Raw genomic sequence first — 27,974 nt, 5'->3', positions numbered from 1 at the left:
TACATGCAAAAGGGCAACTCCAAGGCCTCTCCTGTGGGAGTGGCTGGCCATTTTGGAGAACCAGCTGGGATTACAAAACAACCAGATGGGGAAGTAGCAGAGGTTGAGAAATCCCCCCAAATTCCCATCATCCTTGCCCCCCCATTCCAGCCACCTTTAGTGACCTCACTGCCCAGTGGTCCCAGGACAGCAGTGAGACGTGGCCTTTTCCGTGAAAGCAGTGTCCCAGGTCTCTGGACACAGGGCCAGGAGTCCCAACTGGAGAAGACTAACAACAGGCGGTATGGGGGCCTGGGGAAAGCCGGGGGCCAGGCTGCTGCAGAGGGGCCGTGTGCTCCGTGTTGGGGAGACTGCAGCGTAGAGAAGCAATGATGGTTGGCACTCGGGGAGCCAGGCAGGTTACAAAGCACCCCACAGTGCATCGCCTGGTTCGTCTACAGTGACCCTGCAGCAGCTTGTTCACAGCCGTGTCCCTGACGCGGCTGGGACACAATTCCTGGGTAACCTTCAATTCAGCAAGCCCTGGGAGAACCCACCGGTGCCTGGACTAGGGGAGGTGGCGCCTCCCCCAGAAACTACAAGGTGGGCACTGTGGCCTTGGCTCCCTTCCTCCTCTCTGGGTCCTCCAGTCCTGGGGGGTGGGTAGGGGTGGGGCGAAAACAGTGTCTGAGGTGCGGGTGGTGTGCAAGGAGCCGTCAGGCCAGACTGCGTGGGGTGGGCGAGGCCCGCTCCCACCAGCTGTGCTGGCAGCCTAGGGACGGGGTTCTGTGCCGGCTGCTCACACCGAGTTTTGCTTCCCAAACCACGTTCCTTCTAAGCAGAGGCACACCGGGGTGGTCATGGAATCCTGGGCGGGTGGTATCATCACTAACCGGGGCCTGCAGTCAGCCAGCCAGGCCTGCGGTAGAGGGGAGCGGGGCGAGACAGGGGTCAGGGTCCGGGGGTGCGGGTCCGCAGGCTGCCGACGCGGCAGACGGGGCACCAGGGATTGGTGGTCGGCGGGCAGCCGGGATCCCGCCACTGCCCCCCTCCCCCCAGCCACCTCCCCCAATCCTGGGCGGGCGTCGGTGCGTCCCGCCCCATTTGCGCGGGGGTGGGCGGGGCGCGGGGCGCGGGCCCCTGGCGGCGCTGGCGGGGCGGGGCGCATGCGTGGGGCGGGAGCGCGCGTGCGCACTGGCGGCGCGGCGGCATCGCTTCTCGGCGGGCCGGGGCCGCGGGCCCGGCGGCCATGGGGCGGGGGACGGCCGCGGCGCCGGGGGCCGGCTAGCGACGGCGAGCGGCGGAGGGGCAGCGGGGTCCGCGGGCTCGGCCCAGCAAGGGGACGGCCCCGCAGGGGCCCGCGGCAACGACCGGTGAGTGTGCGCCGCCGCTGGGCCCGGCCGGCCGTCTGGGGTCGCGGGGAGCCGGGGTAGGGGGAACGGGGCACCCTGCCCTGCGCCCGGGGGTGGGCGCCGGGAGGCGCTGGCCGCTGTCCCCGCCCCGGGGAGTGCGACGTCTCCCCCACGTGGGCCGGGGCTGAGGGGCCGACCCCGGACGGCTGCCGGGAGGCCTCCCCGAGCCCGCGTGTGGTGGGCAGGTGGGGGGCTGGCCCTCCTGGGCAGCGCTCGGTCGGGGGCCTCATAACTACGCGTTGATCTCCGTAGGCGCCCACCCCCGCTCGCTGGCCCCGAGGCCCCGCCGGCGGACGGGCCGCCGCCCTCGGCGATCAGGCGCCTTTGCTCCGGAATAACTAGTTACCGCCTCCGTCCTCGGAGACTTACTCATCGGTCTTGGGAATCGTTCAGACGGCTCCCATGTCCGTGGTCTCACCGCGCCCTCCCGGTGGGATATATGAGTTACTCTCCCATCTTGCTGGACGACGCCCCCCACCCCTCGGCCTCGCAGACCTCTGTTCCCAGCAGTCACACGAGTCCTTTCCTCGTTGTCACCTTTGCTACTGCCACCAAGGGTCTCGAGGACCCGGGCAAGTGCTAGCGCAGGGCCGGACACAGTGGTTGCACTTGGAGCAGGGCCTGGTTCTTCTTTGAACTTGTGGTTAGGTTTATGTTTAGCGCAAAACCGCGTGATACAGGGGTCTCCCAGCCGGCTGGCAAAGGAGCAATTCTTGGGGGGTGTAGGAGGCTGACAAATAAGGGAAAGGTGCCCCTGACCAGTACAACAGGAAACAGTCGATTTAGCGCTTGAGCAAAAGTACGTTTAACCTGCACAATGAAGAGGCAGGTGGTTTTTTATGGCAGTTGATAGCCCCATATCTTTGTTACCTGAAATCACAACTTTCCTGTGTGACACCAGCTCAGGGGTGCCGTCAAGAAACAGGGGGAAGGGACCTGCGGGGCTGGGAGGGGGGCTGGGGGTCTGGCGGGTTGCGAACCAGCCTGCAGCGCCTCCTCTGGGGGGGCTTCACTCCATCCACTTAAACCTGTGGACAAGCACGGTGGCCTCGAGTCCTGCACAAGTCGGGGTCAGCTTGTGACTGTTGTTTGTACGGGCGGACTTCCATGTGTACTCTTGCCCTGACCCACATTGCCACATTGCCACATTGCCACATTGCGGAAGTTTAATGCATGGGAACAGGTAAACACTTGTTTAGACAGTCAGTGAAAAGTAGTCAGAGACAGCAGGTGGAGGTGCCCCACTCACTGCAGCGAACAAGGTGGGGTGAGACTGGTTTCAGGTAGAGCCACACAGACCCTCTTTTTCTCTTCTGCGTAGGAGGGGTGCAGCCACCTCTCTGCCCAGGCAGGCCCTTCACATTTCTGTCCTGGAAAGTGCATGGGTGGAAGCTCAGGCTCTTGCTTCACGTGGCCATCAAACTTTTCAGGTCTTTCTCCATTCACACACATCTCATCACATCCTCCCCTGCACTGAGTGTTATTGGGAGGGGGAGAAGAGAAAGGCGATTTAGTAGGCACCTTTTCCCCAACTCAGTGCTAATAGTGAGGTTGGACAGTTTTCCGTTTCTGTCACCAAATAAACTGCTTTTCCATTCAGTATTTCAGCATACATGTTGAGAGCTCACTCTGGACATACTGTATTAGTTGTGCGTGCGTGTGTGTGTGTGTGTGTGTGTGTGTGTGACTTATTGGCATTTCGGTGTGTCTCATCATTTTGTGAGTTCTTTATCTCTGAATACTTTGTTACTGTGCTCCAACACTTTTTTCCTAATTAAACTTTCCCATGCAGAAGTTGTTGTTTAAAATTAGATTCCTGCTGTCAGCAACTTAGATGGAGTTAGAATTGCATCCTTTAGAAGTTAACAGGCCAACCAAACTTGAATTAAATGTGAGTCCCGCTTCACTGTTTTCAAACATGCACTATGGGGATGACGTAAATTTTAAAAGCTGGTTTTCATTGTCAGTATGATTATTTCATAAATTAGTTTACTGCCTAGTCATCAAGTTAGTCTTTGCAAGTAAATGTTAACAGCTTCTGGATAATGTGTAACAGAATAGGCAGTTTTCAAATACATTTGTGTTTAGTGCTTTGATTGGTTTATCCTTTTTTTTTTTTAAGATTTTTTTTTATTGGGGAAGGAGAACAGGACTTTATTGGGAACATTGTGTACTTCCAGGACTTTTTTCCAAGTCAAATTGTTGTCCTTTCAGTCTTAGTTGTGGAGGGTGCAGCTCAACTCCAGGTCCAGTTGCCCCTTGCTAGTTGCAGGGGGCACAGCCCACCATCCCTTGGGGGAGTCGAACTGGCAACCTTGTGGTTGAGAGGACGCGCTCCAACCAACGGAGCCATCCGGAAGGCAGCTCAGCTCAAGGTGCCGTGTTCAATCTTAGTTGCAGGGGGCAGAGCCCACCATCCCTTGCGGGACTTGAGGAGTCGAACCGGCAACCTTGTGGTTGAGAGCCCACTGGCCCATATGGGAATCGAACCGACAGCCTTCGGAGTTAGGAACACGGAGCTCCAACCACCTGAGCCACCAGGCCGGCCCGGTTTATCCTTTTTTATTAACCGTTTTTGAAATACTTCCAGACACCCAGGAGGTTGTAAAGAGTACAGAGAGCCCCTGTGCCTTCCCAGTGTCATGAAAACCAGGAAGTGGGTGTTGGAAAAGTACTGTGATTTCGCCGGATTGTATGCACGTGTGATTCTGTGTGCTGTTCCCCATGTCGGCATTTGTGTAACCACCAACACGATCGATTGAGATTCAGAAGTGTTCGTCACACTGAGGAGTAGCCCCGCCCCAGTGGCCCTCCATACTCTCTGGTGACTGCTCGTCTGCTCTCCCCTTTAATTTTGTCACTCCGAGAATGTGTACATGGGCTCCATCAGTCTGTGGCCCTTTCAGGTTGGCTTCCGCACTCCGCATGATGCCTGAGATTCAGCCACACGGCGGCAGGTCTCAGTTGGTCATTCCCTCCTCTTGTGTGGATATGCCACGTGTGACCATCCCTTCAGCAGCTGGGCCACCTCAGCTTTTGGCCACTGCACGGAAAGCTGCTGTGACGCGCAGGTGACGCTCAGGGGCAGGCTCTATGTGAACATCAGTTTTGTTTCTCTGGGATAAAGGCCCAGGTAACTTTAGTTTTTATAATAAACTGCCCACCTGTCTTCCAGAGTGACGGTGCCTGTCACGTCCCCACCCGGCGTGTGGGATGGTTTCTCCACAGCCCTGGCTTGAGTAATTCCAGAGGTCCCAGTAGGCGTGTGGCAATGTCCTTGTGGTTTTACTTGCATTTCCTGGTGGCTAATGACACACCGTTTTCTCCTGTACTTATACTTACCGTGGTCTGTTCATCTCTTGCCCGTTTCTAATTGGATTCTGTGCTTTTTCATTGTGCTTTGAGAGTTCTTTATATAGTCTAGATAGAGTCCTTTGTTGGATATCTAGTTTGTAAATGTTCTCTCCCAGGCTGTAGCTTGATTTTTTTTTTTCTTTTTAAAGAGGGCGCAGCTCACAGTAGCCCATGCGGGGATCAAACCGGCAACCTTGGTGTTACTAGCACCGTGCTCTAACCAACTGAGCAAACCGGCCACCCCGTGTAGTTTGATTTTTAGTCCTCTCGACAGTATCTTCCACAGAGCAAGTTTCTAACTTGAATGAAATTTATCTGTTTTTTACCTTTTATGAACTGTGCTTTTTATAGCATGTATAAAAAATTCTCTTTGGCCCTAGGTGCCCAAAATTTTCTCCTATGTTTTCTTAAAAAGTTTTATAGTTTATGATTTATTCCTAATGTAACAGACTTTGATCCATTTTGAGTTCGATTTTGTGTTAAGTATGAAGTTTGGGTTGAGGCTCACTTCTCTGTCTGTGGGCGTCCGATTGCTCTAGCACCGTTTGCTGAAAACACTCTCTTTCCCCGACTGACGCATGTGTCACCTTTGGCACACGTCATTTGAGCATATTTGTGTCCTGTTCCTGGGCTCCACCCTGTCCCGTTGGTCTGTGTGTCTGCCTTCCACCAGGTACCTTGGTCTTGATCATTATCATTGCAGATTAAGTCTCAGATCAGAGCAATTCATCTCCCTCTGCTCTTCCCTTTAAAAATTCTGTTAGCTGTTCCAGTACCCTTACCTTTCCAGGTAGATTTTACAACAAGCGTGCCTGGAGTTTTATAGAAATTATATTAAACCTATAGATCAATTGTGGGAGAAGTGACACCTTTACAGTGTTGAGTCTTCCAGCCCATGTGCAGGGTCGTCTCCCCTCTGATTTCCTTCATCAGTGTTGTATTATCTGCCGCATGCAAGGCCTCTGTTTGTTTTGTTACATTTACATCTCATTATCTTTTACTTCCCCCTTTTCTTCCGCCTTCCCCCCCACTCCGGTTCAAGCCGCTGTTTCTCAGTCTAGTTGTGTAGGACACAGCTCCCTGGCCCAGCTGGTATTATGAGCTTTGCGCTCCCCACGCCGAGGCAGTCGGTCGCCGGTCATTGGTCGTCCGCTCACAGCGGCTCATGGTGGCTGTCGCCGGCTGACGGCCACTCACGCTGGCTGCCAGCCACTCATGGTGGCATACGGTAACCCGCGCAGCACACGGCAGCTCACACCAACCTCCGGCTGCTCACGGCAGCCCAGCTCCAAGGAGAGCCGTTGTTCACAATCTTAGCTGTAGAGGGCGCAGCTCACTGGCCCATGTGGGAATCGAACCCGTGGCCTTCGGTGTTAGGAGCACCGCGTTCCAACCGCCTGAGCCACCGGGTCGGCCCTACAATTTATTTTTGTGTATTGAATTTGTCTCTTGCAACTTTGCTAATAAACTCACTTATTAGCTGTGGTCACTTTTTTGTACATTCCTGATTTTCTGCGTAGAAGACCATGTCACCTGCACGTGCAGTGTTACCTGTTCCTGTTCTGCCTTTATTTCATTTTCTTGCCTTATTGCACTTGCTGTAGTCACCATGCAGTACCAGATAAAAGCGGTTATATCAGACATGTTTTTGTAGGTTCTGCTTTTCATTGAATTTGCCGTCTGTTTGGATAAAACATAAGTTTCTGAAGCTTTGGAGGATTTTGCTCCACCTAGGCAGTGTTGTCACCCCAAGCTAAACATTAGAATCACCTGGGGGGCACTTTAGAGCTGATGCCTGTGGGTCCAGGCAGGGTGTGGGAACTCGGAGTTTCCAAAGCCCGGGTGATTGTGAAGCACGGAGGTGGGAGGTGTGTTCAGGGACCCGTCACCTTTGACCTTAGCTTGAAGATCCCAGGCTTGTCCAGAGCTCCGAGCTTCCTCCTGCCCTCCTGCCCACATCTGTCCCTCTAGTGCCAGCGGCTACCTTGTCCTCAAGTTAAGAGGGCGTTTTCCTCTGTGACAGAACATGTCGGGTGTGTTGTGACCTTGCTTCCTCTGCCTGTGGTGAAGTGAGTTGTGTGGCACTTACTCCGCTGGCTTCCACCTGGGTGCCCCTCGTAGGGGTCTTCCTAAGCCATGAAGCCCATCCTGTTCTCTTTGGCTCCTGCGAGGGCCTGGCAGACGCAGTGGCCTCGGCCTCAGCCACCCTCAGCTGCCGCTGTGTGAGGTCTGTTATCCCTCCTCCTCCAGTCAGTCGGGAATTGTCTTCGAGAATTGCTTTCTGTCCCAAGTTTTCCAGTTAACGTACTTCTTCTAATCCCTCGATCGAAACTGGTTTATTTACTACAGTTTTTGTCCAAGTTGTGCTCTTTTCCCATTTCTCAGTGTGTTGATTTCCGCCTCTATTTTCATCACCTGTTCTGCCTGTCTCAGGCTGATTTTATTCCTTTTCTCGCTTTATTGAGTAAACCCTCAGCTCGTTATTCTTCATTCTCAAGAGTCTCAGCACAGTTTCATGGGCGGCACAGGCTGTGTTTCGTGTTTACAGTCTTACTTTTTCCATGTGCTGTAGTGTTGGTGTTGGTGTTGTTTTGATCCCTAAGTTGGCTAAAAGGAAGTCCGTACGTCCCCAGAGTGGCGTTCTTTTTGTTTCTGCTCTCGTCCTGGTTTTATTATACTGTAGTCAGAAGAGAAGATTCTCAGTACCTTCACTACTTTTTGGAAGTTGAAGTTTTCCTTGAGGCTTAAATAGGTCAGTTTTGGTGTTTCATTGGCGCTGGATTAAAAGCCTGGACTCCAGGGCCTGCAGTCATGTGTACCTGCCGGCCACTGTTACTGATGCGATTTGTGGAGCTTTCCTGGCCTCAGACACTTAAAATCACACCCCGAGTCTCTGTGAACAGCTGCAACCCCGCCCCGGTTTGTGAGAAAATGCTGCTCGCTGCCCTGGCTAGGTGGTTTTCCTCTTCTTTGACCTTCAGCTCTTCTGGACTTCTTAAAAACCAGATAGGTTCTTGAGTTCTCAGTATGTTTTGGATGAAAACAGGCTATTTTCAAAGTTCTTTGGTAAAGTGGATTTCAGCCATTTCCCTGATGGCCTAGGAGCACGCCTGTGTAGATATTGTTTTGTGCACACTTACTTACTTCCTTTATTTTATTAAACTAAGGGCTCAGCGTTTTTCTCAACAAAGCCCTCGTTCATCAACGATGGAAATGGAGCAAGAAAAAGTCAACATGAGGAAGGGGCTGAGTGCAGACGCGGCCTCGTACCGCTGCTCCGCGTGTCGTGGGGATGAGGACGGGGTGCTCGGCGCCCCCATCAGGGGTCGGGCCAAGTCCCGCAGCCTGTCTGCCTCGCCTGCCCTGGCGAGCACCAAGGAGTTCAGGTATGGAGGCCTTCTGACCTGCCTCCCCTCCCTCCCTCCCCTCTCTCCTCCCCTCCCTCCCGCCGTCCCTCCCTCCTTTCCTCCCTCCCTCCCTCCCTCCCTTTCCTCTCCTCCCTCCCTCCCTCCCTCCCTCTGTGGGGTGTGAGGAGCACTCAGGAGCTCACTCCTGAAGACTGAAGAAGGGCTCTTTGGGGTACTGTTGGGGAGGGGACACTGCCTGAGCGCATCTACAGAGGCCGGCTGGCTTCCAGCTGCTTCCCCATCAGTGGGCCCGCTTGCACTTGAACATGAGGTGTGAGGTTTGTGGCCCCACATGGCCGGGCTGATGGAGTGGTGACACGTGTGCACGCTCCTCTGCTTTCCGGAACAGTGCCTGAGCGAGCGTCGCCCCTGAATCAAGGGTCATGTCTGTGAAATGCAAGTGCCCGTCACCATGGCCTGTGGGCAGTAGTGCAGGGACGCGGTGCAGCATGGCTTCTGGGTAGGAAGTTCAACCCCTGAGTGCGGCCGGCAGCAGCCTCCCCGTGACGCCCTCCTCAGTGTCCATTGACCGTCCAACCCAGGCCACGCACAGGGCAGCTCTGTGCTTGGTTTTGGTTTTGTGGGGTTTGCACAATGCACCTTCTGCTTCAGAGCACACCGAGCGGTGGCAGCAGGTCAGAGGTGCCTCTGCCGGTGTCGGGAGGGGAGGGCTGAGGGGTGTGCCCGGTCACAGCCAGTTCTTGAGGAGCAGAGCTGAGAAGTAAACACCAACGTAGACAGAGGAGCTCTGAACGCACCGCAAGGTCTTTGTCCCAAAGGCGATGGGGGTGGCCCCGGCGCTCCAGGCACGCCCACGAGGGCAGCACGCCCGGCCATTACGCATGCTGCGACAGGGCTGCGGCCTCCACAGGACAATAGAAAGTCCAGTTTGTCTGCATTGGGATCTGAAGATCTCGTTGACCCTGAGGTTGGGAGTTGGAGACGAGAGCAAGTCTGCAGCTCCGACCCGCTGTCTTGGTGGCAGTGTTTTTGGGGCAGAGACCATGAGGCGCTGGAGGCTGGTGTTCTGTGAGGGGGTGAACACTTCCCTTTGCCCTGTCACGTGGGAGTGTCCTTGGTGCTCCTTTGGCCCCTTGCCGAGGGTGCTAGGTCCTTGAGGACAGGAGAGGGAAGGCCCTGAGTGGCGTCCCTGGGACATGGGCTGGCCACAGTGCCCTTTATGAAATGACGTGACTGTGGCTGAGTCACTTTTCAAATATTGGAAAGTTGGGCCTCTCACGTAGCATCTTCTGTGTTGACAGTACAACTCAGAATAAGCGTTTTGTTAGCATTTTCATGGGGATTACTTGGGGTGGTTTCCCAAATCTTAGTTCCCAAGTGTAGACCTGAGGACTAGTCCTCAGATAGACTTACCGAGACACTGCACAAATCCAGATTCCAGGCCCATCCCCCAAGGTCGCGGTCCCCTGTTCTGGGGTGGTCCCTTGTTCTGAGGGGTGTTTCTAGGTGGTCCCGTCTATCTCTAATTGCTATTGCTACCTGGACAGCATGTGGCTTGCCCATCAGCTCTGCAGAGCAGGGCGGAGTCTTCAGGGACCATCCCGTGGCTACTGGACAGAGTTCATGTCACTCTGATGAGGACACTTCTGAATCAAGAACAGCCCGCACTGTGTCTACACATGCGGTCCTCTGGCCACCCGCCGTCTCACCTGCTGTGTGCCCTCTCCCCACAGGAGGACTCGCTCTCTGCACGGGCCGTGCCCAGTGACCACGTTTGGACCAAAGGCCTGCGTGCTGCAGAACCCCCAGACCATCATGTGAGTGCTGGGGGACCCGGGGCTCTGGCACACGGGGTGTTGTCACCTGAGTGCCAGCCTCCAGGATGGGTGGGCGGGGGACCTCCACTAAGACAGAGGTGCTTTTCTGTTTTTTGCAGTAAAAACTCTAGGAGGAAAAATGACATACTTTATGCTAGCACATTTGGTGGGTCAGCTGCTTCTCTTTTAATTATTCTTAAAATACAAGACATTAATTGGCTTTTTTGAAAATCTGAATTTACTTGTTTGAGAGACTCCCACTTGCAGGGGCTGCATTTTGGCCGCAGCCTGATGGGAGCAGGGCCGTCATGTGGTGCCGGATGAGACACTATTTAAACTCTAAGAAGGTAGGGTGATTTTCTGGGGTTCTCCTACCTCACTGATAGTCAGCCCAGCTCCCCCCATCTGGTATCCGGTGGCTCCAGATGGGGAAAGCTGTGAGGATGCTCCGTGTGCAGTTCTGCCTGCTGGATGTCTCGTGAAAACACACTGAAATGACTTACCTGATGGTGATTTACGATAAAAAAAATAAAATCAGAATTGTCTCTAGCCCTGACGGCCAGGCCGGTGCCCTGTGGCACCCAGCACCCCTCAGCCTTTGTGCGGAGCCCCCATCGGGGTCCCTGGTTTAAGGGAAGCCTAGGGACCTGGCCGCGCTTCTACAACTCACCCATCTGAGGGCCTTTGCTCCCTGTGAGCTGCTCACCACAGCAGGCCACCCCCATCCTGGGCATCTCCCCCCACCGTCTCACGGCCCCCCCCCTCACAGCCCAGTGGTCAGGACCCCCGACCTCAGGGCACGACCCCTCTGAACCTCTGAACGGGGTCCTGAACGGTGGGACGGGGTCCTGAACCGTGGGACGTGGCCGGCAGCTAGGGGGACGGCGACTGCCTGTTCTGCCACCTCCAGGCCACCTGGGGAACTGCGGGGCTGCGTTTGTCCAGTGGCGTGTGGGCCACGCCTCCCCACCCAGACGTTGAGCCTGGGCTTGGCACGGGCGTGGCTGCCCAGGGGCCGGGTCCTGACCCCGCCTGCTCCCCAGCGGCCCCTCTAGTGTCCCCAGAGTACAGTCTGCACAGCACACACTGCTAGCCTGGCCCACGGGTGCCCTCAGCCGCTCCCACTCTGCCCTGCCCCCAGGCTGGCTCTGCCCTGGCCTTTCACCAAGTGCCTTCGGGCCAAGCCATGCATTTCCTGGTCTTGGCAGAGCTGCTTTCTCCTTGTCACTCACATCACGGTTTCAGTGCCACCTGAGGGGCCTCTCACCATCCCTCTTCAATCAGCCATCCCCTAACTCCTAGCCCAGCTCAGTCACCGTCTGTGTCTTTGGGTTTTGTGAGCTCGGCGGCATCTGAGCTGCTCCCTAAGGTCAGGTGGGGCTGTTCGGGGAGGCTGCCCGAGCGAGGACAGTTGTCCCCGCAGTGTCCCCCCAGGGCTGCCAAGGGGGTGAGTAAGCAGCTTTCACTGACCCTCCTAGGCGCATGCCTGGTACTGTCTGGTGGGGCTGTCATCTGGGGAAACAGGCTCCATACCCCCACCTTGTGCCCCCCTCCAGTGTGGTCGCTGGGTGGGCCATGGCTGCATAGTACGGACCTTCTTTCTGATGTTCAAAAGGAGGAGACGGTAGGTAGGTTGGTCATTGGGGCCTTCACGTCCTGCTCTGTCCTCGGACCTTTCACTGTGAATGCCAGTATACTTTCTCTGACACTGAAATGTGGAATGGCCAACACCTGATTGCCTTTGGCTCAGCTGGGTCAGCTGCCAGGTTGCCAGGCGTCCCCACTCTCCCGTCTGGCACCCACAGCTTGTGTTCTGGGGAAGGGTCTGCATTTTCCTTAGAAGGTGACCCAGCAGGGAGTTGAGTGACCAGTTGGCGCCCCGGCCCCTGCAGGGCACGGCCGAGCCTGCCTGGGTCAGTGGGGGAAGGGGCTTTGTGTCTGCCTCAGCCAGTAGTCAGACTCCGACTGACCCAGCGAGGGCTCTGAGCCACCCATGCTGCTTCCAGGGCCTGGGGCCAAGCAGCGGACGTGTGTGGGAGTGCACGCCCCTCTCCTGACCCAGGCCTGAGCGCTCCTCCCATGGGCCCAGCCGGTTCCACAACCCTGCTCAGATTCCTGTGTGTTCCGCTGGGACTTGTCACGGAGCAGAGCGCTGGACAGGGCTCGTCCTGGTGCCTAAAGCAGCTGAGCTCAGCCGGCCGACCTCGCAGGGCACCTCCGATCTGGCCTCTGCTGTCAGAGGGGCTTGAAGACTTTCTGTTTTAAGCAGGTGATTAGGCGACAGGATGGCGTAAAGCAAGCTTAGCCGTGGTTTGCCGTCTGGTTTTGAACTTCAGGAAGCTCTCGATGTGGTTGTTTCGTAGCCTTTGGTACGTCCCTGCAGGGCGACATCATGCTCTCAACTTTGAGGCTGTGAGACCAGGTGTATAGTACAAATGCACAGTTGGGAGAGTTGGGGCCGGTTTGCGGGACACGCCTGTCGTTAGCCAAGTGTGACGGAAACGCTGTGCACAGGCCAGGCGTCACCTATCCATGAGCTGTACATGTGGCCGGGGCAGGCGGTGAAGCTCTTAGAGGACGTCATGAGAGACCTCTCTCCTTGCAGAGACGCCCGGAAAGGGTGAGTGACGGTCGGCCAGGATTGCGCCGAGCTCAGACACCCGCCACTTTTATTAGTGGTTTGTGTCATGGTTCTGACGGTTGCCAGTGGCGCTGTCACATCTTCGGGGCAGCCAGAGCCCGGGAGGCAGGCTTGTGGCCGGCATCTCAAACAGGGACATCCTTGTGCCATTTGCCTGGCAGCTTTCAGAACTGTCCCCAGTGGGCTGCGGCATGCGACGAGCATGGTGGCTGGCCCGGTCACGTGCTGCTCCTGACCTCGTCCTCCACCAGGTCCCAGCGTGTTCCAGGCCAGGCGGGGATGTCCCCGTGACTTACACTCTAGTCAGAGGCACAGTGGGTTTCTGATTCCAGCTTCGCAGCTTGGTTCCCGTGGATTCAGGACACACATCTTCAAGCTCATCCTTCCCACCCTCCTGGGGAGTCCCCAGTTCACCCACCCCTCCTCTTCCCCACCAAGAAGACTTCCCATTTGCATGTGAGCAGGGTTCCTCTCGCACGGGGACCGAGTTATGTCTCCCCCTCAGACTGGGTTTCTGAGGGTGGGCTATATACTCCCTCTGACTGCACCCTGCAAGCAGGGCTGTGTCTCCCATAGCATACTGGAGGCTCCTAGGACAAGTCTACGTCTTCCCTTCTCCCAGGGCCCAGGAAATGCCTGCCGCCCGCCTACTGAACTCACCTGACACGCCCCCGATGGTGCCCCCAGCAAGGAAGGCGGGGCTGGTGGGCTGAGGGCAGAAATTGTTGTAGCTGGGGATATGGGCAAAGGAGGGCGCAGGCCGGGCCTCAGTAGGGTCAGGGCCGTAGCGGGCCGAAGCCCCGGAGCTCCTGAGGGCCCCTCCAGGCCAGCATTCTCCTTGGGCCCTGGCTCCAACTTGTGCAGGACACACAGCCCATTCCAGCTGCCCTGCTGCAGAATGGGGGCATGCCTCATTTGGGAGCCCTTCCCAGATATGCCCCCCATGCATATATGCAGGCATGTGTGTGCGTGCACACACACACACACACACACACACACACACACACAGGCATTCAGCTTCCCCTCTCAGGCCTGGAGGGCTGGGTCTTCCCTAGTGAGGGAGAACGGTGGGGCAGGGCCACCCTGGGCTCTACCCCGCTCCCAGCTGCCGTAACTGTTTGCAGAGAGTATGTGTATCCTCAGTGGGACTGGTTTTCTGCCTTGAAGTGTTGCTGTGTTTATATTTTTTTGTCTCCTGTTGCTTCACTATGTTGTATTTCTGTGATTCCTTCACAGTACTTGTGTGTCTTCTGTGTGTCTCTAAGTATTTGTGAGTTTGCTTGTACACGCAGACACACACACAAGCAAACTCACACATACTTAGAGACACAGAAGACACACAAGCATAGTGTCTGGCTTTATGAGTGTGTACATTGTAATATTTCTGTGCAGGGGTGGGTGTGTGTGTCCGTGTGTCCTCGTGCGAGTCTGTATGAGTGGGAGCCTGTGTCTGTCATGTGCATGAGCGTAGCCCTGTGTGGGAATACATGTGCCCGTCTGTGTGAATGCCTGTGCGTGTGTGTGTCTGTGTATGTGCACGTTAGGCACCGATGTGCGTTTGGTGTGAGTGTGTGAGGCTGTTTGCCTGCACCTGGAGATTCCCTGCAGAGGGGGATCAAGGCCATTTCCTGCAGCAGGCCCAGCCTCTGGCCTCTCCTGCTGCCTCATTCTGGCTCCCCCGGGTTACTTAGCAACAGGGCCCTTGGAGGAGGAGAGGGCGGGTGAGGAGTTGTGGGGCCCAGGAAGGCCACCTCCCTCCCCTTTCCTGGCCCTGAAAGCCCTCAGCCCGACTCTCAGAACTCACCCCTCAGGCTCTTCCACCTTGGTCAGTGGGGCTGCATGGTCCTTGGGAGGGGCCAGAGACCTGAGGGTGAGACAGAGGACATGGCAGGTGAAGGCTCTGCCAGTGTTCCTGCCAGCTAGCTGCCAGCTTCTGCCCTCTTCAGGAAGCCAGAGGCCTGGGCTCCGCCGCAGCATGACTTCTGCCTTCATTTTGCTTCCCAGCGCCCCTGGCGCACTTACACATCCTCCCTCACACAGAACACACCACCCACACTGACTCACACTCATGTCCACCTGACCCACCAACACACTGCCACACACGGTAACACACAGCAACACTCAGAGTGTCCTTGCAGGAACGGGCTCACCAGCCCCGCTGACACCAGCACAAGCTCTGGTGCACAGTAGGACATAGAAGCTGTCTGAGGGCCCACTGCCCTCGGACCGCAGTGTGTGTGGCCCCCCGACACCAGCGCGCCTTGGGGGGTGGGGGGCCATCCCTCTCCGGCAGGATGCCCACTGGCTTTTAGAAGAATTATTAGAGCAGTTTTAGGTTCTCAGCAAAATTGAGGGGAAGGCACAGGGATTTCCCATGTCCCCCCACCCCTCCTCCGTCCCACGCACAGCCTCCCCGTCACGGCCCCACAGAGGAGGCACGTTACATATAACTGACCGGACCTGCACTGACACGTCATCACACCCAGGGCGCCTTGCATTAGGGTCGTCAGCACTGTGCATTATTCTGTGGCTTGCTCAGCCGCAGTGACACACAGCCACCTGATCGTCACAGGGGAGTTTCACAGGGTGAAGCAGTTTTTACAGTTAAAAACCGGGTGTTGTTCACCTGTAAAAGTTGAGGCTCAGCTGAGTTGGACACAGCGGTGTAGACATGGGGCTGCATCCCACACGCCAGCCAGCAGGAAGCGGGGGAGCTGAGGGGTCTGCAGTGGTCTCCAGGAGCACTGTCCCCAGTCGGCCAGTCTGGGTGTTTGTGAGAGGCTGGCACCTCGGCTGGGTGCAGGGAGGGTACCGAGCAAAGGACGGCCAGCTGGATCCTCCTGGAGCTGGGCTGTGCATGATGTTTGCCCCTAAAGAGCCCTCGGGGGTGTCATGGGAACTAAAAGAACGCGTGTGTGTGAGCTCAGCGACTGAGGTGAGCCGTGGGCACATTCAGGCAGCAGGGTACCCGGGGCACGTGGCCTCCTAGCGAGGCCCTTCCAGGTGGGAGGGCAGCTGGCGGGAGGTCGGCCACTCTGGACCGGCCTGCGCCCAGGCAGCGGGGCCTGTCCTGGTGTGAACGCCCCTCTCCCCCAGGCACATCCAGGACCCTGCCAGCCAGCGGTTGACGTGGAACAAGTGCCCAAAGAGTGTCCTCGTCATCAAGAAGATCCGAGATGCCAGCCTGCTGCAGCCCTTCAAGGAGCTGTGCATGTACCTGATGGAGGCAAGCAGGCGGGTCTGGGCGGGGCCGCCCCTACCCCTCTGCACCCCCCCTCCACTCAGCCAGCAGGGGGCTTAGGGCTGGTGAGGTCAGCAGGCCAGTCCCAGGCAGTGGCCTCCGTGACCGTGGACAGCGGGCTGTGCAGGCGGAGCGAGCAGTTTGCAGCCAGGACAGGACCCGGTCCCATCCTGCAGCGCTGGGCTGGCAAGGGGCCCTCACGGAGCCGGCGTGGTCAGGTGGACGTCAGGCCTGGGCTGACTGCTGTCTGCCTTCCAGGAGAACAACATGGTCGTGTATGTGGAGAAGAAGGTTCTGGAAGACCCCGCCATCGTGGGCGACGACAGCTTCGGACCCGTGAAGAGGAAGTTCTGCACCTTCAGAGAAGGTGAGCCACCCTGCTTCTGTTCAGTGGCTGGTCAGCTCCATCCTCTGCCCCTGGAGGGCAGCCATGACAGCTCCCTCATGTTTTCTAGACTATGATGACATTTCCAACCAGATCGATTTCATCATATGCCTCGGGGGGGACGGGACCCTGCTCTACGCCTCCTCGCTCTTCCAGGTGAGACTCCCGTCGGTCTCGGGCTGCCCGGGCCCTCTCACTGCGTCCGGGCCTGCCTTCCTGGTCGCGAGCTTCGTGCCCCCAGGAGCAGTCACACACGTTCTTACTCTGACACACACGGACTTTCCTTAAGTTCAGTTACTTGAGGACAGAGCAGGTTTACAAACAGGCCTCGTGGTGCGGCTGCTCTGTGCGGTGCTACAAGCTGGGGCAGGCTGGCTCTGTCACCAGTGGGGGAAGGGGCAGTGGAAGGAGAAACCGTCCTGGGGCAGCTGCCCGCACAGACGGCCTTGCAAGGAGAGCTGGTGCTGTGTGGCCTCGTGGGCGAGGGCAGCAGCCACAGGCTGACCCTCCAGGGCACTGGGGGAGATGCTGGGAGGCGTGAGATGGCAAGGGTCTGTGCGGGGGGCCAAGGGGGCCATCTGAGCCCACCCTCTCCTGGACGGACCCAGCCAGGGGCACTAGATGGTCAGGTGTGGAGGCCGTGGAGAGGGCCTGGAAGGGAGCATGGTGGCCAGTGGGGCACGACGAGCAGGTCCTGTGGGCAGTGTGGACTGGAGCCTTGGCACCAGGTGGCATGGATAAGCAAGTCTCAGTGCTGCAGAGTCAGAGCTTGGGAAGAGGAGTGAGGGTCCTGGGGGTGGCCCGAGCCCCGCTGAGCCCTGCTGCGTCGCCTCTACAAAGCCCTCCTGCCCAGCAGGGGCTACGGAGTCATGTGACAGGGACCAGAGTCCCACTCACTCCACCGCCCCCGGCCGGCCTAGACCCTGCTGGGCTCGGGCTTGGCGCTGGGGGAACTGTGCTCCCCACGTCCGTTCTGTCCTCTGGCCAGCAGGCTGGTCAGTCCCGTTGCTCTCTGCACGGCCGAGCCTCCTGCCTCCCTGACCTCTTGCTGACCTCACGTGGTCACCCCACCGTCAGCCCAGCCCCACCAGCCCCACCTGGCCTTGACCCTCCCCTCCAGAGACAGACATGGCAGGGGTAGGTCAGTGTTGGGGCTGGCTCGATGACCTGAGTGGACTGGCCAGCTGAGTGACCCGCCTTGTCGGCTCACAGGGCAGCGTGCCCCCGGTTATGGCGTTCCACCTGGGCTCCCTGGGCTTCCTGACCCCCTTCAACTTCGAGAACTTTCAGACCCAAGTTACGCAGGTGATACAGGGTGAGTGACCGTGTTCTGGAGCCACCGCAGCTCTGGGCACGCGTGTGTCCTCACTTGGCTTGGGCTCAGGCATAGTGCACGCTTCCCTGTTTCAGCATCAGAGATCCTGCACTTTCACCAGTTCAGGCCTTTTTTCCTAACGCTGGGCAGTGGGGCAGGTCGCGGGCTGATGCTCCTGTGCCTGCTGACTTTCGCAGAAGACACAGAAGTGTTGCTCTTGCGGTGGGAGAAGAAAGGGAGTCCCTGGTTGGGTGGGGAGGGTCTCTGTTTCCTTTGGGGTGTCACCTCCACCCCTACTGACCTCCCTGGGTGTGACCCGTCCGGGCCCCCAGGGAACGCAGCTGTGGTCCTCCGGAGCCGGCTGAAGGTCAGGGTCGTGAAGGAGCTCAGAGGGGAGAAGGTGGCCGTCCCCAACGGGCTGGGTGAGAACGGGCTGCTGGCTGCACACCTGGACGTGGAGGTCGGCAAGCAGGTCATGCAGTACCAGGTCTGTGGACACGTCCCTCAGCGAGTCCCCGAGCCTATCTTCCCTGTCTTAAAGCCTCGGGGAGGAGCACAAGGTTTGAGGTCTTTGATTGGACCCCAAGGGGGAGCCCCCATCCTCAGAACTTCGCAGAGAGCCCAGAGCAGGGCTGTGAGTGGGTAGACGCAGCTGGGGGCGCTGCCCAGCCTCTCTCAGTGCATGGTGGCCCCCCCCACCCCCCCAGGTCTTGAACGAGGTGGTGATTGACAGAGGCCCCTCCTCCTACCTGTCCAACGTGGACGTCTACCTGGACGGGCACCTCATCACCACTGTGCAGGGCGATGGTAGGTGGGCGTCGGGCGTCTCCATCCTGTGGGTCCCCACTGGGTGGGGGGCCGCGGGGGGCGTGGAGAGCGACCCTGCGGCTATCCCCAGGCGTGACTGTCCAGCCTGGTCAGTGGGTGTGCCCTGGGGACCCCACGGGGGTGGGGGGCGTGGAGAGCAACCCTGCGGCTGTCCCCAGGTGTGATCGTGTCCACCCCGACGGGCAGCACAGCATACGCAGCCGCAGCCGGGGCCTCCATGATCCACCCCAACGTGCCAGCCATCATGATCACGCCCATCTGCCCCCACTCGCTGTCATTCCGGCCCATTGTGGTCCCGGCAGGGGTTGAGCTGAAGGTCAGAGCCCACCCTTTCCACCTTCTCCAGCTTGAGCCATTAGCGTGGGGCCTGTGGGACTGACCACCTGTTCTGGCCCAGGCGGCCTTGTCCCCTGGGGCCCCCAGGCCATGGACCCCACCTTGCTGATGCCAGAAAGGGCCTTGCTCTGTCCTCGTCTGGGCCCACATCGGGCGGGGACAGGCTGAGCGGCCCCAGGTCAGGAATGAGCCCTGGTGGGTGGGGCTGTGTCTGCATAGAGCTCCGGGCCTGCACACACAGCTGTCTGTCCTCTGTTCCCCAGTTCTGACGTCAGCGAGACACAGGATGGCGCCTGGTGGCCTGGAGCTGGCCCCGGCATGTGGTGGGCACTGTGCACGCCTGCAAGGCCCCCGGCCGGGGCCACCTGCCAGGCAGGGGCCTGGGGCGCAGCTGCACACACGAGCCACACCTGCCGTGCTTGACTCCCTCAGATCATGCTGTCCCCAGAAGCCAGGAACACGGCCTGGGTGTCCTTCGATGGACGAAAGAGACAGGAGATCCGCCATGGAGACAGGTGGGTGGGCCGCGGTGGCGCGTGAGGGATTAGGCAGCAAGGGTCCTTGTCACACATGATCACACTGCGGGGAGGGGCCGTGCCTGTCGGGCAGCCTGTCACTCAGGTTACCGCCGGGTCCCACGTTCTGCGACGCCTGGTGGTAACTCGCCAGCTGCGCCCGTCCGTCCTGTCCCCGTACCATTCCCACCACCCCCTCCCAGGGCCTCCACGGATGGGGCTGCACGGCTCTGTCCCGGGACCTCCGCCAGGACCACTGAGCCCCCAGCCCCGGTGGCTCTCCTCATGCGAGACTCAAAGTCCCAGGCTTCCTGGCCCCCATGCATCCGAGGACTTGGGGCCAGGCTGCTCGGGGAGTGACGAGAGCAGGGCTGAGGTGGCCTCCAGCCAGGCGGCGGAGCCGGGTGCGGAGTGGCTCTTTGCTGGTTCGGTGGCCGCAGCCCTGGGCAGGGGTCTGGGCGCGCTCACCGGCCGTGTCGTCTTCCAGCATCAGCATCACTACCTCCTGCTACCCGCTGCCCTCCATCTGCGTGCGGGACCCTGTGAGCGACTGGTTCGGGAGCCTGGCCCAGTGTCTGCACTGGAACGTGAGGAAGAGACAGGCCCACTTTGCCGAGGACGAGGACGAGGACGCGGACGCAGAGGACGGGGAGGGCTAGGCCGCGCTGCTGCGGCCGCGCTCAGGCCCCCCGAGCGCCCTGCCTCCTGCCATTACTGCCTCCTGCCCACGCCCCCTCCCGGAGCACGCCGGCCTGAAGGGTCACGGCCGTGCGGGCATCCGGTGTCACTTCTCCTGCCTGTAGCCAGAGAGCGAGCCTGGAACCTGCCTTTTCTTGACCAAATCAGCCGTTTTTAACATTTTAAATCTGACTTCTTTTTGCGTTTCTAAGTAAGCCGAACGGAGGCCGAGCTCTGATGCCAGCACCGCGCCCCCGTCTTGTCAGTCAGAGTCTGTCCCCAGGGCAGGGCTGCGCGTGGCACAGGCTACCTGTGACCCTCGTCAGGAAACTCCACGAACCAGTCTGTTAAACTCAGAGGGGGTCAGGACGGAGAGATCTTCCTTTAATGTTGCAAATAAATGTCTCAGCCAGAGATCTTCTTTCAGCCGCCACAGTTTCCCCTGCTTCTGCTCCTTTTCCTCTGAAGGTCCTGGAGGGGAGGCCTCCCCCAAGAGCAGGTAGGAGTTGGTTGGCAGCGTCCCTGCCCTTTGCTGGGGTCTGCACTGGGGCTGCCCACACCCTCCTGCCTCGGTCCCCGCCTGTCTCCGAGCCCTGCTTTGCTGTGTCAGGTGCTGCAGTGCGCCACACCGTGGCCCGTGAGCCAGGTGGCAGGTGGACCCACACACATTCCTCACAAGTCAGGGTCCACCCTCTGCGCCCTGGAAGAGATTTAAATCCTGTGTATACTTGTTAGAGATTCTCATGTATGGGTTTTATCAGGTGCACTGAAGAGTCCAGAGGAAAGGGGTTTGTACTGTCATGAAGTGGAGTTTTGTGCCGTGTTTACATGTGTTCTGTGTGACATGTGCTGGGACCCTCTGTCCAGTCCGGCATGGTCACCGTGGGTGGGGGTGATGGTTCACACAGAGAAATGGGTGACTTGGTAAGCTGTGGTCTTGTACACTTGTCACAAGAAGATTGGGACAAATAGGTTGGTGCAGAGAGCGGTGGTGGTGACATTCATGTTGGTTCTGTTCTTTGTCCCTGTGGGTCCTGGGGTGCTTGGAAACCGTCATTCCAGTACTCACTCCTCCTTTGGCAGCCAGGGCCGGGTGGGGGTGGCGTGTGTGTGAGTGTGGGGTCCATGGGCAGAGTCGAGGCTCAGTTTGCATGTGGCTTTGCTCCCTCGCCCAGCAGGCACCCTAAATATGGGCCTGTTGAGTGACTGGTTTGTCTCTGTGTTTTCATGTGCTCATTTGGCGAGAAGGGAAGAGCTGTCCCCCCCGTCCCTGCCATCCTGGGTCTCGCTTGTGCAGTGATGGGTGGGGCTGTGCCTTGCCCATTTGGAAGGTCCACACGGGCAGCCACCTTTGGAGTCTCCACTGTCCATGCACATCCATCAAGCACTGTCCCCCACTCTTGCCTCTCTGGGTGCCTCGGTGGGCTGGCAGTTGCCTGGTGTTGGACTAGAGGCCGGTTCTCACCGCCATCTGCCTGCCCACCGGCCTCCCTCTGGCTGAGGGGCCGACCCAGCCCGGCTTTAGGTCCAAAGAGCGGCGTTCAGAATCCAGGTCACTTGTTCAGACAGAAAAGCAAGTGTCAGCCCTAAAGCAGCATGATGTTGGAATGATCTAGAAGGCTTTGGATTTTTTGAAGCAAATTCTTAATGTTTCATATTGTTAATATCCTGAAAATTTGTTAAATGATGTTGAAAGCCTTATTACTATTTTCAGATCCTTTCAATAAACAGACTTGTTATAAAGTTGGGTTGAGTGACGACTTTATTTGCTTCTTTGTAACATCTGGAAGTCGCCCAGGAAGCCCATGACCCCCAGAACGGGAGACACAGGGGCCTGCTCGGGTGGCCCCCGGGGTGAGTCCTGTCCCGAGTGCCGTGGGGTTGGGCGGTGTCCTCCCCAGAGGGCCTGTGGGAGGGAGGGGCGGAAGGTGCAGAGGCCGCAACAGGCACTGGCCTCCCTGAGGCTGATTGGAGGGGCCTGGGGGGCTTTCACTCCTGCGGCCCCCACGCCGGAGGCTGCAAGGTCCTCACAGTCAGCTCCATTCAGGCCTGTGTGGCTGGGGGCCAGGTGGGAGCACCTGCCTCCGTCCCCTGCTCCTTTCCCAGCTGACCAGGCCTTGGTGGGCGTGGGCAAGGCTTTGCCAGCAGCTGAAGTGGGCACTGGGACGGACACCCAGAGGAACCGAAGGACCACCCTGTGGGCACCAGCTCCTTGGGCAGCCCTGACCTCCTGGGACCCTCGTGCTGAAAGGACACCCACCTGTGTTGCTACCGGCCGTCCTTGGACAGACGTAAGCAAAGGCCTGGGCTGGGCAGTCAAGCTGGCCCCTGGCCTCCCTGTCCATCCTGGGCCACGCGTGCTCTGCCCACCCAGCCCCATGGTCCACCGCTCTGCGACTTTTCTGTGGGAGGGCCTTTTGCATGCAGCGGACAGTCACCCTCCAGCGCAGGTGTCTCGGTGGCTGCCAGGTGTCTGCGGCCCCCTCTGGCGGGTCTTGGTGGCCCAGCCCCGTCTGTGGTTACTTGGCAGGAGCACATGTGGCTGATAAGCAGTCTGGGGCCGGCACTGAAATGCACGCTGGCATCCCGGGTTCCTGCATAGGGACAGGCCGAGCCTCAGCGCCCCTGGTGGCAGGGCGCCCCTTGAGAGCAGGCGCCAAACCCAGCTGGCTGGAGCCTCTGGGCCGGGGCCTGTCTCACTGGTGGGCATGGGCACTGCCCACGGGTCGTTCTCAGCAAAGGCTGTGGACCTCCGAGCCTTGACCTGGTATTGGGGAGCAGAACAAAGGGAGCAGGGAGCACGCTCAGGACGGCAGCCCCGCCGGCCTCTGGTTGAGGCTGGCCTGACCTCAGCCATGTGCGCAGTGAGGCCGGGCCGCTCCCCAACACTGTGGTTTGGCCTCCATGACCTTGGACCCAGCCCATGGGAGGGGACCTTGCATGGTGCTTCCCTGCTCTGGCAGTGACCCGTGGAGCAATGTTTTCCCCAGCAGGGAGGGCCCTGTGGTTGAATGTGTAGTACAGGGTCCTTAGCCTGGGCTCAGCCGCTGTGGCACTGCTTCTAGTGACCTTGGGCTGCTGACTCCCTCAGCCTCAGTTTCCCCACCTGCTGATCAGGTCGTGTCACAGAGCATTAGTGTCTACAGCTGCCCCCTAACTCTGGGTGAGTGTGGCTGAGGAGCCTGCAGGTGTGATCCCCCCACTGGACAGAATCTGGCCCTCGGGGCACTCGGCTCAGGCAGTGGCTGGTGTGACTGGCATCTGTCTGCCTTCTCTCCAAAGCCCAGACATGGATGATGGAGTAGGTGTCACCCACAGGACCCAGGACAGTGTCCTGGCCGCCCCAGGCCACGGGGGGTCCTAGACACCACTCGGGTGACCTGGCCTTGACCTGGAGCCTGGGAAGGAAACTCAGGAAGGCCCTGTATTATTCTGGAAACAGGAGGCCCCATTTCTCCATGGCCCAGCAGCCAGGGGAGAGCCAAGGGGGATGGGTCAGGTTCCACTTTCTGACTGAAAGGACCAAGGCCAGCTGGACCTGTCCCCTCCTGCTTCTCCCCCAGGACCAGGGTGGTGAGGGGCCAGGCAGATCCGCCTCGACCCCACCCAACAGTGGTCCTGGCTGGGCAACCAGCATGCAGGCCCACTGGGTGCCCTGCTCGTCGGACTGGCCGGGTCTGTACTGTGTCTGTCGGATTCCTTCCCAGTGGCCCACGTCGTGGGGTGAGGTTCGCAGGAGGAGAGCAGGCTCAGGCCTGTGCCCGGGCGCCCGCATCACTGCCATCACCGGCTGCCTTCCTCCAATCAGAGGCTCGTCAGCCCGTTAGGGGAAACGAATCCCTGAGTTGAGGAGCCCTGATAAATGCTGTCTGTTTAAAAACAAAGGCACCGAGACAATATGCAACAGACCAAATGTGGGCTTGGCGGGGCTTCCCCCTGGCCAAGGGGCTGTGGTCAGGAGGCAGACACTAGGTGCCCGGAAAGTGACGGGCTGGCCAGTGCTTCCTGGCCGCATTGGCAGGGGTCCAGCGGCACAGGACAGGGCCCTCAACCCTCTTCCTGCCCACTGGACCATGACCCAGAAGCCGTTCTCAGTTTTTCGGATTCCTGGGCCCCTGTCCACACCTGCCTGTTGCCCTCACTGTCCCCTGGGAACACTGGCTCCTCTGGGCCTGCAGGTCTCCGTCCCACACAGCTGGAACCATCACTGTCAGACCAGGCCCCAGGCCCAGACAGAGCCTGGACGGGGAAGTGGGGAGGGGGCAAGGGGGGGGTCAGGTATGGGCGGACCCATGAAGGCGTCAGAGCAAAACCCCCTGTGGACCCTTGCCTTCCCACCCGCCTTCTGGAAAATCACCCTTTAGACGTCATCTGAACTCCAGGAGAGAGGAGCCGGGAAGGCCCTGGAGGTGTGTGTGGGGAGAATGGGCAGGGTGGGCCAGGCGACACCCTGGAGCTCCGTGGGTTTCAGGCCCCCCCATCCAAGGCACTGCTTCCCTACCGATCGCATCCCCACCAGAATCCTGGTGCACACATTAGCAAAGAGGCTGAATAGGCACATTTGAAGCTGATGGTGTGGAGAGTTGTGCCCAGTCTATATTCTTTCACCCCAAAATCCTGCTTCTTGGAATCCAGTCAAAGGAAGAAGTCAAAACTCCAGTAAAATGCAGATAAAACACACAGATCCGTTGTTGTGGCTTCTTCTCATGACCACAATCAATCGGGCATGGGCCACTGGGGAAACCTCTGCCTTCACAGGCAGCTAAGCAGTGTTTCTACAAATGCAGCACGTTCTCAAATAACATCGTCTCATTACGTTGAGGAGGTAAAAAAATCGATTCCCACCGGGGCCATTGTGTGTGTGGGTGTGCACATTCTCCCCACGTCCACGTGGGTTTCCTCCCACGTCCCACACATGTACAGGGAGGTGAATGGTGTGTCTGCATTGCCCTGTCTGTGGGTGGCCCTGGATGGAAGGGCGACCTGTTTGTGTGGGTCACGAACCTGACGCCCTGAGCTGCCGGGACGGCTCTAGCCACCTGGACCCTGACCTGGAGTCAGCAGGATGGGAAATAATCTTATTTGTTTTTATGCATCTTAAATGTAGAGTTTGCATTTATTTCAGTGTTTAATATTATAAGTGTTGGGTCTTTATTTAGGTATTGGGTGATGTTTTTGTGACCAGAAATATGCCGTAGGAACTTTTGTTTATATCAGCCTGTGGTGAAATTGGTTTCATTATACACCGTTTCGCTAAAAGTCACAGTCTCCAAGAACTTATCGATGACGTCAAGTGAGGATGTGCTGTATTGAGACCAGAAGGATAGTGAACAGGAAAGGGCCCTCGTGTCCATGCAGCAGCAAAGGCTCGGGTGGTGGCTGGAGGCCCCGCAGCATTGCCCAGAGGCCAGCTGTGAGCTCACTGGGGAGGGGAGCACTGTCCTCCATGCTGGGGGCCCTAACTGGGGGGACCAGGTGCCCAGGCTCCCCTGACATTTCAAAATTATCAAAACGCGCCATCCCAGATGAAATGTAAGAAATTTTGCTGTGAAAGTTTTGAGAGTTTTTGTAAGTTTGTTTTTGAAGTTATTTGGTTACAAATGACTCATTGACCACCCACCCACAGCTGTGATGGCTGGATGGTCATCAAGCGTCTCAAGAGTTTTGTGCAAAGTGGAAAAATCTACCCTGTAAACCTCGTTCAGGTTGATGAAGTTGTTACTGGAGGGTGAGTCCTTCTTGGCACCATGTCCAGGCTCTTGGTGTCTCGAGCAAAGAACTGAACGAGACATAGAAATAAAGTGGTGAGAGAGCAGTATATTAGAAGAGATAATACACTTCAAAGAAATAGAAGTGGACCCAAGCCGTAGTGAATGGCTCAAGGAACCCGACTGATGGGACCTTCGTGGTTTTTATCTTTTTCTCTCAAATGGGCTATTCCTTTCCTGGTGTGGGACCACCTGATTGACACTTGTGATTGACAAGAGGCTATTACATCATCTTATAAACTGCGCAGGTGGGAGTGGCCGGTTTGATCTAGCTGGGTATCTTGTACCCATTTGTTTACAATGGAAAGGGGAAGTTTCGGACAGAGGGGGACAGAGAGGGGAGGTCTTCTGGGTGGTAATTCAGAGACCCATGCCTGTCTCTAATTGCCTGCCTTGTTTACCCTTGAGAGACATGATCCCCATAAAATCTCTGGGAAGTTGAGGGACAGGAGGTCTTCTGTATCTGCTTCCTGCTGGGCAGGAGCGTAGAGCTGTCCCTACCTATTGGGGGATTCGTGTAACGCTCGCCCTATCTGATCTCAGAGGAGAAGAAGGGGGTCTCAGGATCTGCCTGGAAGACCATATTGGCTTCTTTGGTTGTGACTGGCAATCTTGCTGGGGTATCTTCTGCATCTCCAAAGCCCCTGAATGAGGAAAAATAGCTTTTAATTAATAAATCCGTTAGCTCTCTAGAGCCTGTGGCCATTCAACCAGTCATTCAGGTGGCTTCAGTTGTTCTCAAGCTGGGCCCAGAATGGGTTGGAAAGAACATAGGCTTCAGTGATTACAATCAACAAGTACACTGGCCTGGGGGAAAGTTAAAACCTATTTGGTCTCTGGGATGGAATTATCCAAGAGTCAGGTCTGGAATGGCTTGGGGGTGTTGGGAAGTCACAGGCTTTTTAGTAGTTATCTGAGAGACATTCTGTGACTCAGGCTAGGAGCAATCTTTAGTCTAGGATTCAGAAACTGATTAGAAGAGTAATCAAAGCACGGGGCTAAGGAGGCAAGAAACTAGGGAAAAGGAGACTTAAAATTTCTATAGTGAGGGAGGCTTAAGACTTGTGTAGGGAGGGAGCTCTCCCACATCAAAGTCATGGAGAGTACTGTTCGGGAATGATGAAGACACATCTCTCTGACACTCAGAAGTACATGTGTCTGTAAACACTAATTTCACTTCTGCTTTCTTTTTATATTTTTCATTTCCAGGCCCAGGCCCCTAACCAGCCCCAGGGACCCTCCCTGCCTCTCCACCAGCCAAGCTGTCTGCACATCCATCCCAGGGAAAGCCCCCCATGCCAGCTGATTTTTTTCCCTACACATACACAACTTGTCACTTAAAGGAAGCACTTCACAGCTTCTCTGTGTCTGAATCACCAGCGTCACTATTCTCTACTTTGGGGCCATTATTAAGTAAAATAAGGGCAACTCGAACTAAAGCTCTGCGATGCCCAACGGTCGATCTGATAGCAGTCCATCCGATAACAGAGCTATTGAGTGAGCGGGGAACTTGGACAGCCTGGACACATCAGACAAAGGGATGGTTCAGTGCCCTCCTGGACAGAACAGGGCCTCAGGAGATTTCATCACTGCTCAGAACAGTGTGCAATTTAAAACTTATGAACTGCTTATTTCTGGAATATTCCATTTAATATGGTAAAGATGAGCTGGCACTTTAAGGAAACTGATCAGGCTGCAAGGTCTCTGAGCAGGTGCCGAGCTCATGGAAGTTCCTGAGCCCACCTGGTCCAACCCTATGGTCCCTCATTTCCTTTTCATAAAACTCGATTGTTCTAACTTCTTGTCTAAGTACCCTCCATCTTAGCACAAAAACCAGAATGTGCACGTGGTTGGCCGATTCTGCACGGGCTGGGTTGCAGCCCTTTTTCCAGAATAAATCCTTTTTGGTAATGGAATACCTACTTGATAATTGTTCAGTCAACAAATATTTTATGGCTGCGATTGACTGCGGGTAACTGGAACCGTGGGAAGTGAAACCGCAGCTAAGGGGGGACTCCTGTCGGCCAATATGGGCTGGATTTGCTGTCCCTTGAAAGCACGAAAGCAAAACTCAGCAGTGCGTCGGGGATTAGAGGCAGACGCTTCGGCCTACTGGCCTGACCCCCACCTGGGATGGGGGTACGTTCTGGAGGGTGCCAAGGGGACAACCATTGTGGGGCGCCATCTCAGCACCACCACCCCCGCCTGGGCCGCGGTGGTACAGTCCGGACGGTGACAACGGGCCACCCCCCGCCTGGGCCGCAGTGGTACGGTCCGGACTCTGACAACGGGCGGCCGCGGGGGCGCCGACGTCCAGCAGCACCACCCCCGCCTGGG

General features: G+C 57.5%; 1 protein-coding gene across 4 annotated transcripts; it reads left to right on the top strand.

The window, feature by feature from the left end:
- The first annotated feature begins 194 nt into the window (after positions 1-194).
- Positions 195-21,616, top strand: NADK (NAD kinase). 4 transcript variants are annotated; one of them, XM_033113676.1, is made up of 12 exons: positions 195-582; positions 7,913-8,131; positions 9,847-9,930; positions 15,668-15,797; positions 16,071-16,179; positions 16,268-16,353; positions 17,410-17,512; positions 17,845-17,999; positions 18,220-18,319; positions 18,499-18,656; positions 19,109-19,191; positions 19,679-21,616. In XM_033113676.1, exons 2-12 carry the CDS (start codon positions 7,953-7,955, stop codon positions 19,848-19,850), a joined length of 1,359 nt encoding a protein of 452 aa, XP_032969567.1. In that variant the 5' UTR covers positions 195-582; positions 7,913-7,952; the 3' UTR covers positions 19,851-21,616. The 4 variants fall into 4 exon arrangements, with proteins under 4 accessions (XP_032969567.1, XP_032969566.1, XP_032969569.1 ...); XM_033113675.1 differs by lacking the exon at positions 195-582 and adding an exon at positions 1,185-1,352; XM_033113678.1 differs by lacking the exons at positions 195-582; positions 19,109-19,191; positions 19,679-21,616 and adding exons at positions 1,227-1,352; positions 18,940-19,091.
- The last annotated feature ends 6,358 nt before the right edge of the window (positions 21,617-27,974 follow it).

The sequence above is a fragment of the Rhinolophus ferrumequinum genome, chromosome 9, assembly GCF_004115265.2.
Source record: "Rhinolophus ferrumequinum isolate MPI-CBG mRhiFer1 chromosome 9, mRhiFer1_v1.p, whole genome shotgun sequence".
In the NCBI taxonomy this organism is placed as follows: domain Eukaryota; kingdom Metazoa; phylum Chordata; class Mammalia; order Chiroptera; family Rhinolophidae; genus Rhinolophus; species Rhinolophus ferrumequinum.
The sequence above is the reverse complement of the archived record's forward strand: the minus strand, read 5'-3'. Positions and strand labels throughout refer to the sequence as shown.